We start from the raw sequence: 18830 nt of genomic DNA, 5'->3' as shown, positions 1-18830 counted from the left end.
ACTTCTACACTATACAGTACACTATACTACTATACACTACACTACTATACACTACACTATACACTACACTTCTACACTATACACTACACTACTATCCACTACTATACACTACACTATACACTACACTACTATACACTACACTTCTACACTATACACTACACTATCCTACTATACACTACACTACTATACACTACTCTATACACTACACTACACACTACACTATACACTACACCAGGAACACTACACTATACACTAAACGATACACCACACCACTATACACTACACTATACACTACACACTGCACTATACACTACACTATACACTACACGACACTATATACTATTACACTACACATACACTACACTACACTATACACTACACTACACACTACACTACTATACACTACACTATACACTACTATACACTACACTATACACACTACACTACACTATATACTACTACACTACTATACACTATATACACTACACTATACACTACACACTATACACTACACTACTACACACTACACTATACACTACAGTATACACTACACTATATACTACACACTACACTACTGCACACTATACACTACAGTATACACTACACTATATACTACACACTACACTACTGCACACTATACACTACACTATACACTACACTATACACTACATTACTACACACTACACTATACACTACACTACTACACTATACACTACACTATACACTACACTACTATACACTACTCTATACACTACACTATACACTACTATACACTACACTACATAACTACACACTACACTATACACTACACTATACACTACACTATACACTACACTAACCACTATACACTACACTATACACTACACTATACACTACGCTATAAACTTCTCTACTACACTATACACTACACTATACACTACACTACTACACACAACTATACACTACTATACACTACACTACTAAACTACACACTACACTACACACTATACACTACACTGTACACTACACCACTACACACTACACTACTACACTACACACTACACACTACTACACGACACACTACACTACACACTACACTACTATACACTACACTACGATACACACTACACTACTACACACTATGCTACTCTACATTACATACTACACTATACACTACACTATACACTACACTACTATACACTACACTATACACCACTACACTATACACACTACACTACACACTATACACTACACACTACACTATACACTACACTACTACACTACACACTATACACTACACTATACACTACACACTATACACACTATACACACTACACTATACACTACACTATACACTACACACTGCACTATACACTACACTATACACTACACGACACTATATACTATTACACTACACATACACTACACTATACACTACACTACACACTATACTACTATACACTACACTATACACTACTATACACTACACTATACACACTACACTATACACTACACTACTATACACTATATACACTACACTATACACTATACACTACACTACTACACACTACACTATACACTACAGTATACACTACACTATATACTACACACTACACTACTGCACACTATACACTACACTATACACTACACTACACACTACACTATACACTACACTATACACTACATTACTACACACTACACTATACACTACACTACTACACTATACACTACACTATACACTACACTACTATACACTACACTATACACTACTATACACTACACTACATAACTACACACTACACTATACACTATACACTACACTATACACTACACTATACACTATACACTACACTATACACTACACTATACACTACACTAACCACTATACACTACACTATACACTACACTATACACTACACTATACACTACGCTATAAACTACTCTACTACACTATACACTACACTATACACTACACTACTACACACAACTATACACTACTATACACTACACACTACACTACACTATACACTACACCACTACACACTACACTACTACACTACACACTACTACACTACACACTACACTACTATACACTACACTACTATACACTACACTACGATACACACTACACTACTACACACTATGCTACTCTACATTACATACTACACTATACACTACACTATACACTACACTACTATACACTACACTATACACCACTACACTACACTACACACTATACACTACACACTACACTATACACTACACTACTACACTACACACTATACACTACACTATACACTACACTACACACTACACTACTATACACTACACTACACTACACACTCCACTATACTACTATACATTACACACTACACTACACTACTATACACTACACTATACACTACACTATACACTACACTATACACTACACTATACACTATACACTACTACACTACACACTACTACACTACACACTACACTATACACTACACTACTACACTACACACTACACTACTATACACTACTATACACTACACTACACACTACACTACTACACTACACTACACACTATACACTACACACTACACTATACACTACACTACTACACTACACACTATACACTACACTATACACTACACTACACACTACACTACTATACACTACACTACACTACACACTCCACTATACTACTATACATTACACACTACACTACACTACTATACACTACACTATACACTACACTATACACTACACTATACACTATACACTACTACACTACACACTACTACACTACACACTACACTATACACTACACTACTACACTACACACTACACTACTATACACTACACTACACACTACACTACTACACTACACTACACACTATACACTACACACTACACTATACACTACACTACTACACTACACACTATACACTACACTATACACTACACTACACACTACACTACTATACACTACACTACACACTACACTACTACACTACACACTACACTATACACTACACTACTATACATTACACACTACACTACACTACTATACACTACACTATACACTATGCTATACACTACTACAATACACACTACACTACTACACTACACACTACACTACTGCACACTAAACAGTCTGCTGTAGGCTTCGCGTGCGGGTTAATGTCTTTGTTGCTTCTTCCGGCTTCTGGCTTTCACAATCAACGTGTTTGGAGTGAGGTCGCGTTCTTTACAAATGTGTCGTAACCCTCCACCACCCAACACGGCCGTTGACAAAAGACAAATCAACAATTCACTAAATTTCGATTTAAAGCTTTCGTGACTGCAGGGATTCATCTTCTTGGTTCTTTCGGTAAAGTCATCACGTAGAATGGAAGTAATAAAATAATAGAAATAAAACATAATAAAATACAATTCTCACGACGTTTCGGCCACAACGCAAGCAGCCATCCTCAGTTGGAGAACATGTCTTATTTAATTATTTCCATTCTACGTGACTTTACCGAAAGAACCAAGAAGAAGAACAATTCACTAAAGTCACGTAGAAGGGAAGTAATAAAATAATAAAAATAAAACATAATAAAATAAAATAATTCTCACGACGTTTCGGCCACAACGCAAGCAGCCGTCTTCAGGTGAAGAATGAGAAACTGCCAAGCTAGGAGCTTATATATAAGCTGGGTTGGAGGTGGAAGAAGAGCGCCTTAACAAAAAGAATGTGCATGAATATGCTAAATTCCTCTTGATATGCACATTCTTTTTGTTAAGGCGCTCTTCTTCCACCTCCAACCCAGCTTATATATAAGCTCCTAGCTTGGCAGTGTCTCATTCTTCACCTGAAGACGGCTGCTTGCGTTGTGGCCGAAACGTCGTGAGAATTATTTTATTTTATTGTTTTATTTTTATTATTGTATTACTTCCCTTCTACGTGACTTTACCGAAAGAACCAAGAAGATGAATCCCTGCAGTCACGACAGCTTTAAATCGAAATTTAACAATTCACTACTTTACCCCACCGCTGTGTGTTGAAGAGTGGATCCACAACATTTACAAATGTCTTGTTTTGGGTTTTTACAGAATCGTGTGGAATTATCACTATACACTACACTACACACTACACTACACTATACACTACACTATACACTACACTATACACTACACACTACACTACACACTATACACACTACACTATACACTACACTATACACTACACTATACACTACACTACACACTACACTACACACTATACACACTACACTATACACTACACTATACACTACACACTACACTATACACTACACTATACACTACACTATACACACTACACTACACACTACACTATACACTACACTACACACTACACTACACACTATACACACTACACTATACACTACACTATACACTACACACTACACTATACACTACACTATACACTACACACTATACACACTACACTATACACACTACACTACACACTACACTATACACTACACTACACACTACACTACACACTACCGCTCCCATCGTCGACGACGAATCGTCCAGGATGGGACGGAGCGAACGGCGAGCGGCCCTCCGGAGCGGACGTGGTGTCTCTCACCTCCCGCCAGTGACGAGATTTTAAAAGCAGCGACGACGAAAAACTAAAAAGCCAAATCCGAGACGCGTCCTTTGGGAAGGTGAACGATGTCTCACAGAGTCAAGGGTCCAGCGCCACGACCGTCCACGAGGATTGCGGCCTTGCTGAGCCTCTGCCTGGCCTTGAGCTCAGTGTTGCAGGCTACGGCTGGTGGTGGTGCTGGTGGTGGTGGTGTTGATGTTGGTGGTGGTGTTGATGGTGGTGTTGGTGGTGGTGGTGTTGGTGGTGTAGGTGATGGTGGTGGTCGTGAAGGTGGTGGTGGTGGTGGTAGTGTAGGTGATGGTGGTGGTCGTGAAGGCGATGGTGGTGGTGTGGGTGATGGTGGTGTTGGTGGTGGTGTAGGTGATGGTGGTGCTGATGGTGGTGGTGGTCGTGATGGTGGTGCTGGTGGTGGTGTAGGTGATGGTGGTGTTGATGGTGGTGGTGGTGGTGTAGGTGATGGTGGTGGTCGTGAAGGCGGTGGTGGTGTTGATGGTGGTGGTGTAGGTGATGGTGGTGTAGGTGATGGTGGTGTTGATGGTGGTGTTGGTGTTGATGGTGGTGGTGTTGGTGGTGTAGGTGTAGGTGATGGTGGTGGTGGTGGTGGTGGTGGTCGTGAAGGCGGTGGTGGTGTTGATGGTGGTGGTGTAGGTGATGGTGGTGGTGTAGGTGATGGTGGTGGTGTAGGTGATGGTGGTGTTGATGGTGGTGGTGTTGGTGGTGTAGGTGTAGGTGGTGGTCGTGAAGGCGGTGGTGGTCTTGATGGTGGTGGTGTAGGTGATGGTGGTGGTGGTGTAGGTGATGGTGGTGGTGTAGGTGATGGTGGTGTTGATGGTGGTGGTGATGATGGTGGTCGTGAAGGCGATGGCGGTGTTGATGGTGGTGGTGTAGGTGATGGTGGTGTTGATGGTGGTCATGAAGGCGATGGTGCTGTTGATGGTGCTGGTGGTGATAGTGGTGGTCGTGAAGGTGATGGTGATGATGGTGGTGCTAATGGTGGTCTTGAAGGTGATGGTGATGATGGTGGTGCTAATGGTGGTCTTGAAGGTGATGGTGATGATGGTGGTGCTAATGGTGGTCTTGAAGTTGATGGTGGTGATGGTGGTGCTGATGGTGGTGTTCAAGTCTTCCGTACGCAAGGCAAGCCCTCCTCAATGTGCTCACCACCTCCTCCTCCTCCACCACGACGAACAACATCGTCGTCAACATCGTCTGCTCGTTCCAAGGCCCAGGCTGGAGGCCCTCACGATGAAAAAACCACCTCTGCAGGCCCAGGCTCTCGTACCGTATCGACCATCGATAACATCGCCATCGTCAACGACAACAACATCGACAACAACAATAACGACAACATCAAGAACAACAAGGGACCATGGTACCGCAGGCGTCGATCACAGCCTAGGCCTACGCCACGTGGCAGCCCACGTGGCCACGCGGCCAGCGCCATGACGGACCAAGACGTCAATGGCGGCCGCCGGAGGCCCGGGATGCCCCTGGGGCACGGGATGCCCTGGGGGCATGGGGTGCCCTGGGGGACACTGGGGCCCAGGGTACCTGGAGGCTCGGCCAGAGTTTTGGTCGAAGTGGGCGGAGATTCGGTCAAAGTGGGAGGAGATTCGCTCGAAGTGGGAGGAGATTCGCACGAAGTGGGAGGAGTTTCGCTCCAAGTGGGAGGAGATTCGCTCGAAGTGAGAAGAGCTTCGCTCGAAGTGGGAGGAGATTCGCACGAAGTGGGAGGAGTTTCGCTCCAAGTGGGAGGAGCTTCGCTCCAAGTGGGAGAAAATTCGCTCCAAGTGGGAGGAGATTCGCTCGAAGTGGGAGGGGCCTCCGAGAAGGGGGAGGAGACTGTCGGCAAGGCTGAGGCACAGGCTGCACGGATGACGTTCATCCATTCTCCATTCTCCTCGTCGTCGTCATCGTCGTCGTCTTCCGAGCTCGCCCTCGACACGCAGGAGGAGGTGAGGAGCGCTACCCGTACACTCCCATCACGTGGCAGAGGTTCCAATCCGGCGGGCCGCCCGGGTTAATGAGTCTCTGTGTGATGCGTGTTTTGGTCTCTGTGTGGTGGATCTATGGGTTTATGTGTGGTGAGTCTGTGGGTCTCTGTGTGATTAATCTATGGGCATCGGTGAAAATTAGTCTATGGGTCTCTGCATGATGAGTATGTGGGTCTCTGTGTGGTGAGTCTATGGGTCTCTGTGCGGTGAGTCTATGTGTCTCTGTGGTGAGTCTGAGCCTCTGTGTGGTGAATCTATGGGTCTCTGTGTGATGAGTCTGTGGGTCTCTGTGTGATGAGTCTGTGGGTCTCTGTGTGGTGAGTATGTGGGTCTCTGTGTGGTGAGTCTATGGGTCTCTGTGTGATGAGTCTATGGGTCTCTGTGTGGTGAATCCATGGGTCTCTGTGTGGTGAGTCTGTGGGTCTCTGTGTGGTGAGTCTATGGGTCTCTGTGGTGAGTCAATGGGTCTCTGTGTGGTGAATTTATGAGTCTCTGTGTGATGAGTCTTTTGGTCTCTGTGTGGTGAATTTATGGGTCTCTGTGGTGAGTCAATGGGTCTCTGTGTGATGCGTCTATGGGTCTCTGTGTGATGAGTCTGTGGGTCTCTGTGTGGTGGATCTATGGGTTTATGTGTGGTGAGTCTGTGGGTCTCTGTGGGGTGAGTCTGTGGGTCTCTGTGTGATGGGTCTGTGGGTCTCTGTGTGGTGAATTTATGGGTATCTGTGGGGTGAGTCTATGGGTCTCTGTGTGATGAGTCTGTGGGTCTATGTGTGGTGAGTCTATGGGTCTCTGTGTGGTGAGTATGTGGGTCTCTGTGTGGTGAGTCTGTGGGTCTCTGTGTGGTGAGTCTGTGGGTCTCTGTGTGATGAGTCTTTTGGTCTCTGTGTGGTGAATCTGTGGGTCTCTGTATGATGAGTCAATGGGTCTCTGTGTGATGAGTCTGTGGGTCTCTGTGTGGTGAGTCTGTGGGTCTCTGTGTGATGAGTCTATGGGTCTCTGTGTGGTGAATCCATGGGTCTCCGTGTGATGAGTCTATGGGTCTCTGTGTGGTGAATCCATGGGTCTCTGTGTGATGAGTCTATGAGTCACTGTGTGATGGGTCTATGGGTCTCTGTGTGGTGAATCCATGGGTCTCTGTGTGATGAGTCTATGAGTCTCTGTGCGGTGAGTCTGTGGGTCTCTGTGTGATGAGTCTGTGGGTTTCTGTGTGGTGAGTCTGTGGGTCTCTGTGTGATGAGGATATGGGTTTTTGGGTGGTGAATCTATGGGTCTCTGTGTGGTGAGTCTATGGGCATATGTGTGATGAGTCTATGGGTCTCTGTTTGGTGAGTCTATGGGTGTCTGTGTGGTGAGTCTATGGGTCTCTGTGTGGTGAATCCATGGGTCTCTGCGTGATGAGTCTATGGGTCTCGGTGTGGTGAGTCTCTGCGTCTCTTTGTGATGAGTCTGTGGGTCTCTGTGTGATGAGTCTGTGGCTCTCTGCGTGGTGAGTCTACGGGCCTCTGTGATAAGCCTGGATATCTGTGTGATTCTATGGGTCTCTGTGTGAGGAATCTATGGGCCTCTGTGTGATGAGTCTATGGTTCTCTGTGTGATGATCCTATATGCGTCTGTGTGATGGGTCTATTGGCCTCTGTGTTATGAGTCTATGGGTTTCTGTGTGATGAGTCTATGGGCCTCTGTGTGATGAATATATGGACCTCTGTGTTAGGAGTCTTTGGAAATCTGTGTGATGATTCTATGGGTCTCTGTGTGGTGAGTCTATGGGCCTCTGTGATAAGTCTATGGATATTTGTGTAATGATTCTCTGGTTCTCTGTGTGAGAAGTCTATGGGTCTCCATGTAATAAGACTATCAGTCTCTGTGTCATGAGTCTATGGGTCTCTGTTTGGTGAGTCTATGGGCCTCTGTGTGGTACGTGTATGTATCTGTGTGTGAGGGAGTCTCTGGGTCTCTGTGTGATGAGTCTATGGGCCTCCGTGTGATGAGTCTATGGGCTTCTGTGATGAGTCTATGGGTCTCTGTGTGGTGAGTCTATGGGCCTCTGTGTCGTGGGTCTATGGGTCTTTGTGTGATGATTCTATGGGCCTCTGTGTGGTGAGTCTATGGGCCTCTATGTGGTGAGTATATGGGTCTCTGCATGATGAGTCTACAGGTCTCTGTGTGGTGAGTCTATAGGTCTCAGTGTGTAGTGATGAGTCTATGGATCTCAGTGTGTAGTGATGAGTCCATGGGTCTCAGTGTGTAGTGATGAGTCCATGGGTCTCAGTGTAAAGTGATGAGTCCATGGGTCTCTGTGTGTAGTGATGAGTCCATGGGTCTCAGTGTGTAGTGATGAGTCCATGGGTCTCAGTGTGTAGTGATGAGTCCATGGGTCTCAGTGTGTAGTGATGAGTCTATGGGCCTCATTGTGTAGTGATGAGTCCATGGGTCTCAGTGTGTAGTGATGAGTCCATGGGTCTCAGTGTGTAGTGATGAGTCCATGGGTCTCTGTGTGTAGTGATGAGTCTATGGTTCTCAGTGTGTAGTGATGAGTCCATGGGTCTCTGTGTGTAGTGATGAGTCCATGGGTCTCAGTGTGTAGTGATGAGTCCATGGGTCTCAGTGTGATGAGTCTATGGGTCTTTGTGTGGTGAGTCTATGGGTCTCTGTGTGGTGAGTCTATGGGTCTCTGTGTGATGAGTCTATGGGTCTCTGTGTGTGTGTGGTGGGTCTATGGGCCTCTGCGTGGTGAGTCTATGGTCCTCTGTGTGGTGAGTCTACAGGTCTCTGTGTGGTGGTTCTATTGGCCTCTGTATGATACGTGTATGTGTCTGTGTGTGAGGAATCTATTGGCCTCTGTGTGGTGAGTCTATGGGTCTCTGTGTGTAGTGAGTCTATGGGCCTCTGTGTGTAGTGATGAGTCTATGGGTCTCTGTTTGATGAGTCTATGGGTCTCTGTGTGTAGTGAATCTATGGTTCTCTGTGTGTAGTGATGAGTCCATGCACCCCGTACAATCACCACCTCTCTCCCCCCCCGCCCCCGTCCCAAAGGCCTCGTCGGGGTCATCGTCCCGGTCGCTTCCCGGCGTCCTCCTCCCTCCCGCGGCCTTGTCGGCTGCCTGCGCCCTGCTCCTCGCCTTGTTCCCCTGCCTGTGCATGTGGCTGGCCCTGGGCAGGCCCGGCGCGCCACGGCGTAGGCCCGGAGCCTCCCGTAGGCCTTCCTGCCTGGGTCACCCCTCCTCCACCTCCTCCTCCTGCTTCTTGTCCTGCTGCCCCTGCCCCCCCTGCCCTTGCCGCTGCCCCGCATCGACCCCCACGAGGGCCTACAACTGCCGAGTGGCCGAGCAGGCCTACAAGGCCCAGCCCAGGAGGCCCGCGGCCGACATTGACAAGGCCAACATCGTCCTGCTGCCCGTGGAGGGGTCCCGTCGGGCTACGGTCGAGGCCTGCTCCGTCGTCCCCACGGCCGTGGTGGTGGTGGCCGTGGGTGGTGGTGGTGGCGGTGGTGGTGGTGATGTTGGGGTTCCGTTCGGAGCGGCCTCATCCTCGATGTGCACCTCCACGTCGTCCACGCTGTCGTCGCGGGAGTGGAGCGAGCGGCTGTACCCCTACGTGGAGGTGAGTCTCTCCGTCTCGGTGTCTGTGTGTGTGTGTCTGTGTGTGTGTGTGTCTGTGTGTGTGTGTGTGTCTCTGTCTGTGTGTGTGTGTGTCTGTGTGTGTGTGTCTGTCTATGTGTGTGTGTGTCTGTCTGTGTGTGTGTGTCTGTGTGTGTGTGTCTGTGTGTGTGTGTGTCTGTGTGTGTGTGTGTCTGTGTGTGTGTGTCTGTGTGTGTGTGTGTCTGTGTGTGTGTGTCTGTGTGTGTGTGTCTGTGTGTGTGTGTCTGTGTGTGTGTGTGTGTCTGTGTGTGTGTGTGTCTGTGTGTGTGTGTGTCTGTGTGTGTGTGTCTGTGTGTGTGTGTGTGTGTCTGTGTGTGTGTCTGTGTGTCTCTGTGTGTGTATGTCTGTGTGTGTCTGTGTGTGTGTGTGTCTGTGTGTGTGTGTGTGTCTGTGTGTGTGTCTGTGTGTGTGTGTGTGTGTCTGTGTGTGTGTGTCTGTGTGTGTGTGTCTGTGTGTGTGTGTCTGTGTGTGTGTGTGTGTGTGTCTGTGTGTGTGTCTCTGTCTGTGTGTGTCTGTGTGTGTCTGTCTGTGTGTGTGTGTGTGTCTGTGTGTGTGTGTCTGTGTCTGTGTGTGTGTGTCTGTGTGTGTGTCTCTGTCTGTGTGTGTGTGTGTGTCTCTGTCTGTGTGTGTGTGTCTGTGTGTGTGTGTGTCTGTGTGTCTCTGTCTGTGTGTGTGTGTGTCTGTGTGTGTGTGTCTGTGTGTGTGTCTCTGTCTGTGTGTGTGTGTGTGTCTGTGTGTGTGTGTGTCTGTGTGTGTGTGTCTGTGTGTGTGTCTGTGTCTGTGTGTGTCTCTGTGTGTGTGTGTCTGTGTGTGTGTGTGTGTCTGTGTGTGTGTCTGTGTGTGTGTCTGTGTATGTGTGTCTCTGTCTGTGTGTGTGTCTGTGTGTGTGTCTCTGTCTGTGTGTGTGTGTGTCTGTGTGTGTGTGTGTCTGTGTGTGTGTGTCTGTCTGTGTGTGTCTTTGTGTGTGTCTCTGTGGGTGTCTCTGTGTGTGTCTGTGTGTGTCTCTGTGTGTCTCTGTGTGTGTCTCTCTCTGTGTGTGTCTCTGTGTGTTTCTGTGTGTGTGTGTGTATCTCTGTCTCTGTGTGTATCTCTGTGTGTGTCTCTGTGTGTATGTCTCTGTGTCTCTGTCTGTGTATGTCTCTGTGTGTGTGTGTGTCTCTGTGTGTGTGTCTCTTTGTCTCGTCTCGGTTTCTGTCTGTGTGTGTCTCTGTGTGTGTGTCTCTGTGGGTGTTTCTGTGTGTTTCTCTGTGTGTTTCTGTCTGTGTGTGTCTGTGTGTCTCTGTGTGTGTCTCTGTCTGTGTGTGTCTTTGTGTGTGTGTGTCTCTGTGTGTGTCTTTGTGTGTGTCTGTGTGTGTGTCTCTCTCTGTGTGTCTCTTTGTGTGTCTCTTTCTGTGCATGTCTCTGTGTGTGTCTCTGTCTGTGTGTGTCTTTGTCTGTGTGTGTCTTTGTGTGTCTCTGTGTATGTCTCTGTCTGTGTGTCTTTGTCTGTGTGTGTCTCTGTGTGTGTCTCTGTCTGTGTGTCTCTGTCTGTGTGTGTCTCTGTGTGTGTCTCTGTCTGTGTGTGTCTCTGTGTGTGTCTCGGTGTCTCTGCCTTTGTGTCTCTCTGTGTATCTCTGTCTGTGTGTGTCTTTGTGCATGTCTTTGTGTGTGTCTCTGTCTGTGTGTTTCTATCTGTGTGAGTCTCTGTCTGTGTGTCTCTGTCTGTGTGTGTCTCTGTCTGTGTCTCTGTCTCTGTCTGTGTCTCTGTCTGTGTCTCTGTCTGTCTGTGTCTCTGTCTGTGTCTCTGTCTGTCTTGTGTCCCTGTCTGTGTGTGTCTCTGTCTGTGTCTCTGTCTCTGTCTGTGTCTCTGTCTGTGTCTCTGTCTGTCTGTGTCTCTGTCTCTGTCTGTGTCTCTGTCTGTCTGTGTCTCTGTCTCTGTCTGTGTCTGTGTCTCTGTCTGTGTCTCTGTCTGCGTCTCTGTTTGTGTCTGTCTCTGTCTCTCTGTGTCTCTGTCTGTGTGTGTCTCTGTCTGTCTGTGTCTCTGTCTGTCTGTGTCTCTCTGTGTCTCTGTCTGTCTGTGTCTCTGTCTGTGTCTCTGTCTGTGTCTCTGTCTGTCTGTGTCTCTGTCTGTGTCTCTGTCTGTGTGTGTCTCTGTCTGTGTCTCTGTCTTTGTCTGTGTCTCTGTCTGTGTCTCTGTCTGTCTGTGTCTCTGTCTGTGTCTCTGTCTCTGTCTGTGTCTCTGTCTGTGTCTCTGTCTGTCTGTGTCTCTGTCTGTGTCTCTGTCTGTCTTGTGTCCCTGTCTGTGTGTGTCTCTGTGTGTGTCTCTGTCTCTGTGTCTCTGTCTCTGTCTGTGTCTCTGTCTGTCTGTGCCTCTGTCTCTGTCTGTGTCTGTGTCTCTGTCTGTGTCTCTGTCTGTGTCTCTGTCTGTCTGTGTCTCTGTCTGTGTGTGTCTCTGTCTGTCTATGTCTCTCTGTGTCTCTGTGTCTCTGTCTGTGTCTCTGCCTGTCTGTGTCTCTGTCTGTGTGTGTCTCTGTCTGTGTCTCTGTCTGTGTCTTTGTCTGTCTGTGTCTCTGTCTGTGTCTCTCTCTGCGTCTCTGTCTCTCCGCGCTTCTCTCGTCTTCTCCTACAGACATCCACGTGTCCGACGAACCTGGTGTTCACGTATCCGCCCCTAGGTCTGCTCCGTGGAAAACGCGAAGCAGCAGCAGCAGCAGACGGGCCGACGACCCTCCATGAACAGCAGCGTCTCGGGCAGAGGATCTGAAGGTCAAGGGGTCATGGGGTCAAGCCAAGAGGTCACTGACAGTCACGTGGCACCCCAGCTCACCTATGCCGCCCCTGCCGCTGAGGTGAGTGTCTGTGTCTGTGCGCCGCAGTGGGGAGCGGTGGGTGTAGTGGTTAGCGCTACGCTGCGCTACGAACCTGGCGACACGAGTTCGATTCCCGCTCACGGCTAACACCAGTGACGATTATCTGAACCGGTCCTGAACCTCCCCTAGGTCGATTCGGCCTCAAATGAGTACCTGGTGCAGTGTGTAGTAAACATCGCTAGCACTGGGGAGACAAAGGCGGCCGGGCGTGGTGCTGGCCACCCACCCCCTCGTGTGCCGTGCCGGCCTTCATAGGTGCTACTCGCTAACAGCACTTGCCCCAACAGTCTGTTACAGGCTACACGGGGGTTCTTTGTGTTTGCCTTTGTGCGGCGCGGGTGGTGTGCGCGTGGGGCAGGCTGTGTGTGTGGTGGGTGGGTGGGGGGGGTGTCCATGTAGATGGATTGGTGCGTGCGAGGGGCTGGTAACACTTCTGCCTGGAACTTTTTCTCTAGCAAGCACCACGCTAGAAACGCCGAAATGAACTCGGCGCAGGAGACCCCGGGGGAGACAGGAGTTCGTGACGCCTTCTGGCCGAACTCCATCTGGCAGAGCCAGGAGACTGAACCAGAGGTCGCAAACGGGTTTTGATTCCTTACCCGTATTCGGCCGCACCAGGGTCGCAAACGGGTACCCGTACCCGGTCAGGTACGGGTACCCGTTCCCTACCCGTACCCTACCCGAAATGAGTGACAAACGGTGACTCACCAGTGACTCACGGCCTACCCGTACCCGTACCCGGCCGCACCAGGGTCGCAAACGGGTACCCGTACCTTACCCGATACCTGGCTACCCGTACCCGGCCGGGTATCGGGTAAGGTACGGGTATCGGGTACCCGATTGCGACCTCTGGGATGAAGCCATGTTGCAGGCGCGGGTGGGTTGATTCTAGGAACTTGAATTGTGAGAAGAGACAAGACGTTGGGAAATGAGTGACAAACGGTGACTCACCAGTGACTCACGGCACTTCTCACTCATTGGTTGGGGTGAGTCACGTGCGGCTACCCGTACCCGGCCGCACCAGGGTCGCAAAGGGCTACCCGTACCCGGATGGGTACGGGTAGCCGGGTATCGGTAGGGTACGGGTTAGGGTACCCGGTTGCGACCTCTGCCGCATGCCCAAGCAGCTTCTGTTTGGCCGCATAGAGGGGGCTAAACGGGCACGACACGGGCTGGAGAAGAGATGGAGTGATGTGGTATCTACCCCTCCCCCCCACCGTGTACCTACCCCATTGGAACCTCATTTGCCAGTAAACAATATAATAATTGTTTTTTTACCCTTCTATCTGGCAACTTAACTGACACCTTTTTACAAGGAGTCATGTTTGCATAGACCACAATACCTGCAGTCATAATGCAAACAAAAAACATAACTCTGATAATGTATGTGCACTGTCCTTGAAGTTGATTGGTCCACACCCGAGACAGCTTTCCTTAGAGCCTAGTCTCACATGGTCCTTGAAGTTGATTGGTCCACACCCTGAGAAAGCTTTCCTTAGAGCCTAGTCTCACATGGTCCTTGAAGTTGATTGGTCCACACCCGAGACAGCTTTCCTTAGAGCCTAGTCTCACATGGTGTTGGACCAGATGACGCCAAAAGGCTCTAAGGAAAGCTGCCTCGGGTGTGGACCAATCAACTTCAAGGACAGTGCATACATTATCAGAGTGATGTTTTTTGTTGGCATTACAACTGCAGGTATTGTGGTCTATGCAAACATGACTCCTCGTAAAAAAAGGTGTCAGTTTTGATGCCAGATAGAAGGGTAAAAAAACAATTATCGTGTACCTACCGTTGCACCCCCACGTTGACTACTCCCCCCCCACCCCCCCAGGTGTCCCAGCTGTTGGCGCTGCTGAGGCAGGGAGACTGCCAGCCCCGGCCTTGCTTTCGAGGCAACAAGTACGGCCGTTCGACAAGGTACGAGAGACTAGGATAGTGACACCCCCCCACCACGCCTCCGTAACCCTTCCGTGTTCCCACCACCCCCACCCACCCACCATCACCCCACCCACCACCTCCCCCACCCACCCACCACCCCCAACCACCACCACCCCCAACCACCACCCTCCACCACCCCCCCCCACCACCCCCCCCACCACCCCCCCCCACCACCCCCCCCCACCACCCCCCCCACCACCCCCACCCCCAACCACCACCCCCCCCACCCACCACCCACCACCCACCATCACCCCCACCCACCCCCCCCACCCACCACCCCCCACCCACCCCCCACCCACCCACCACCCCCACCCACCACCCCCCACCACCCCCCCCCCACCACCACCACCCTCCACCCACCATCACCCCCACCCACCACCACCCACCACCACCCCCACCCACCCACCACCACCCCCCCCCACCACCATCCCCCACCACCACCTCCCACCACGTCGTCATCATCATTGGCATCATCATCACTATCATCATCGCCATCAGCATCATCATCGTCACTATCATCATCGCCATCATCGCCATCGGCATCATCATCATCACTATCATCATCGCCATCATCGCCATCGGCATCATCATCATCACTATCATTATCGCCATTATCGTCATCATCATCACTATCATTATCGCCATCATCATCGTCTTCGTCATCATCATCACTATCATCATCGCCATCATCGTCATCGACATCATCATCATCACTATCGTTATCGCCATCATCGTCATCGCCATCATCATTATCATCGCCGTCATTATCATCATCGTCGTCGTCATCATCGTCATCATCATCACTATCATCATCGCCATCATCGGCATCATCATCATCACTATCATTATCGCCATCATCGGCATCATCATCACTATCATTATCGCCATCATCATTATCATCGTCATCATCATCGTCGTCATTATCATCATCGTCATCATCATCATCAACGTCATCAACGTCATCCTGACACGTTATCGAGCGAACTCACCCACGAGGTGGACGTACAAGGGCAGGTTTGTCTAGGTGCGGTGCGAAAGAAGTTCCATACGCGCACGAACACGGGCACTCGAAGGCAAATGCCTCCGCATTACTCACAAACCCACCCACAGGGGTCAGAGTTGGGGTGTTTTCCCAACCAGCCCGCACCCAACCCTCGACTTTACCGCCCCCTGCTGTCAACCTTAGCACACGTAATGTAGGGTGGTTGGTTTTGCTGGGTTGGATCGCGTAGATATAAATATTGTGTGGTGAAATATCTGTAGAACGTGAAGAACCAGTGGCATCTACATCTGTAGAACGTGAAGCACCAGTGGCATCTACATCTGTAGAACGTGAAGAACCAGTGGCATCTACATCTGTAGAACGTGAAGAACCAGTGGCATCTACATCTGTAGAACGTGAAGCACCAGTGGCATCTACATCTGTAGAACGTGAAGAACCAGTGGCATCTACATCTGTAGAACGTGAAGAACCAGTGGCATCTACATCTGTAGAACGTGAAGCACCAGTGGCATCTACATCTGTATAACGTGAAGAACCAGTGGCATCTACATCTGTAGAACGTGAAGCACCAGTGGCATCTACATCTGTATAACGTGAAGAACCAGTGGCATCTACATCTGCAGAACATGAAGAACCAGTGACATCTACATCTGTAGAACATGAAGAACCAGTGGCATCTACATCTGCAGAACATGAAGAACCAGTGGCATCTACATCTGTAGAACGTGAAGAAACAGTGGCATTTACATCTGTAGAACGTGAAGAACCAGTGGCATCTACATCTGTAGAACGTGAAGAAACAGTGGCATCTGTAGAACGTGAAGAACCAGTGGCATCTACATCTGCAGAACGTGAAGAACCAGTGGCATCTACATCTGCAGAACGTGAAGAACCAGTGACATCTACATCTGTAGAACGTGAAGAACCAGTGACATCTACATCTGCAGAACGTGAAGAACCAGTGGCATCTACATCTGCAGAACGTGAAGAACCAGTGGCATCTACATCTGTAGAACGTGAAGAACCAGTGACATCTACATCTGTAGAACATGAAGAACCAGTGGCATCTACATCTGCAGAACATGAAGAACCAGTGGCATCTACATCTGTAGAACGTGAAGAAACAGTGGCATCTACATCTGTAGAACGTGAAGAACCAGTGGCATCTACATCTGTAGAACGTGAAGAAACAGTGGCATCTGTAGAACGTGAAGAACCAGTGGCATCTACATCTGTAGAACATGAAGAACCAGTGGCATCTACATCTGCAGAACGTGAAGAACCAGTGGCATCTACATCTGTAGAACGTGAAGAACCAGTGGCATCTACATCTGTAGAACGTGAAGAACCAGTAGCATCTACATCTGCAGAACATGAAGAACCAGTGACATCTACATCTGTAGAACATGAAGAACCAGTGGCATCTACATCTGCAGAACATGAAGAACCAGTGGCATCTACATCTGTAGAACGTGAAGAAAAAGTGGCATCTACATCTGTAGAACGTGAAGAACCAGTGGCATCTACATCTGTAGAACGTGAAGAAACAGTGGCATCTGTAGAACGTGAAGAACCAGTGGCATCTACATCTGTAGAACATGAAGAACCAGTGGCATCTACATCTGCAGAACGTGAAGAACCAGTGGCATCTACATCTGTAGAACGTGAAGAACCAGTGACATCTACATCTGTAGAACATGAAGAACCAGTGGCATCTACATCTGCAGAACATGAAGAACCAGTGGCATCTACATCTGTAGAACGTGAAGAAACAGTGGCATCTACATCTGTAGAACGTGAAGAACCAGTGGCATCTACATCTGTAGAACGTGAAGAAACAGTGGCATCTGTAGAACGTGAAGAACCAGTGGCATCTACATCTGTAGAACATGAAGAACCAGTGGCATCTACATCTGCAGAACGTGAAGAACCAGTGGCATCTACATCTGTAGAACGTGAAGAACCAGTGGCATCTACATCTGTAGAACGTGAAGAACCAATGGCATCTACATCTACAGAACATGAAGAACCAGTGGCATCTACATCTACAGAACATGAAGAACCAGTGGCATCTACATCTGCAGAACATGAAGAACCAGTGGCATCTACATCTGTAGAACGTGAAGAAACAGTGGCATCTGTAGAACGTGAAGAACCAGTGGCATCTACATCTGTAGAACATGAAGAACCAGTGGCATCTACATCTGCAGAACGTGAAGAACCAGTGGCATCTACATCTGTAGAACGTGAAGAACCAGTGGCATCTACATCTGCAGAACGTGAAGAACCAGTGGCATCTACATCTGTAGAACGTGAAGAACCAGTGGCATCTACATCTGTAGAACGTGAAGAACCAGTGACATCTAAATCTGCAGAACATGAAGAACCAGTGGCATCTACATCTGTAGAACGTGAAGAAACAGTGGCATCTACAGAACATGAAGAACCAGTGGCATCTACATCTGCAGAACGTGAAGAACCAGTGGCATCTACATCTGTAGAACGTGAAGAACCAGTGGCATCTACATCTGCAGAACGTGAACAACCAGTGGCATCTACATCTGTAGAACGTGAAGAACCAGTGGCATCTAAATCTGCAAAACATGAAGAACCAGTGGCATCTACATCTACAGAACATGAAGAACCAGTGGCATCTACATCTGTAGAACGTGAAGAACCAGTGGCATCTATATCTGCAGAACGTGAAGAACCAGTGGCATCTACAGAACATGAAGAACCAGTGGCATCTACATCTGTTGAACGTGAAGAACCAGTGGCATCTACATCTGTAGAACGTGAAG

General features: G+C 48.6%; 1 protein-coding gene across 1 annotated transcript in view; it reads left to right on the top strand.

Annotated features, from left to right (window-relative positions):
• The first annotated feature begins 5012 nt into the window (after positions 1 to 5012).
• Positions 5013 to 18830, top strand: part of LOC144737755 (uncharacterized) — an 18014-nt gene continuing 4196 nt past the window's right edge. The window contains exons 1-4 of the mRNA XM_078620613.1: positions 5013 to 6561; positions 9634 to 10200; positions 12893 to 13066; positions 14920 to 15005. Coding sequence (XP_078476739.1) covers positions 5758 to 6561; positions 9634 to 10200; positions 12893 to 13066; positions 14920 to 15005 — 1631 coding nt within the window. The 5' untranslated portion in view covers positions 5013 to 5757. The remainder of the gene's footprint in view (positions 6562 to 9633; positions 10201 to 12892; positions 13067 to 14919; positions 15006 to 18830) is intronic.

The sequence above is a fragment of the Lampetra planeri genome, chromosome 73, assembly GCF_965212315.1.
Source record: "Lampetra planeri chromosome 73, kcLamPlan1.2.h2, whole genome shotgun sequence".
Lineage (NCBI taxonomy): Eukaryota > Metazoa > Chordata > Hyperoartia > Petromyzontiformes > Petromyzontidae > Lampetra > Lampetra planeri.
Note: the sequence above shows the minus strand (reverse complement) of the source record. Positions and strands in the feature narration are given on the sequence as shown.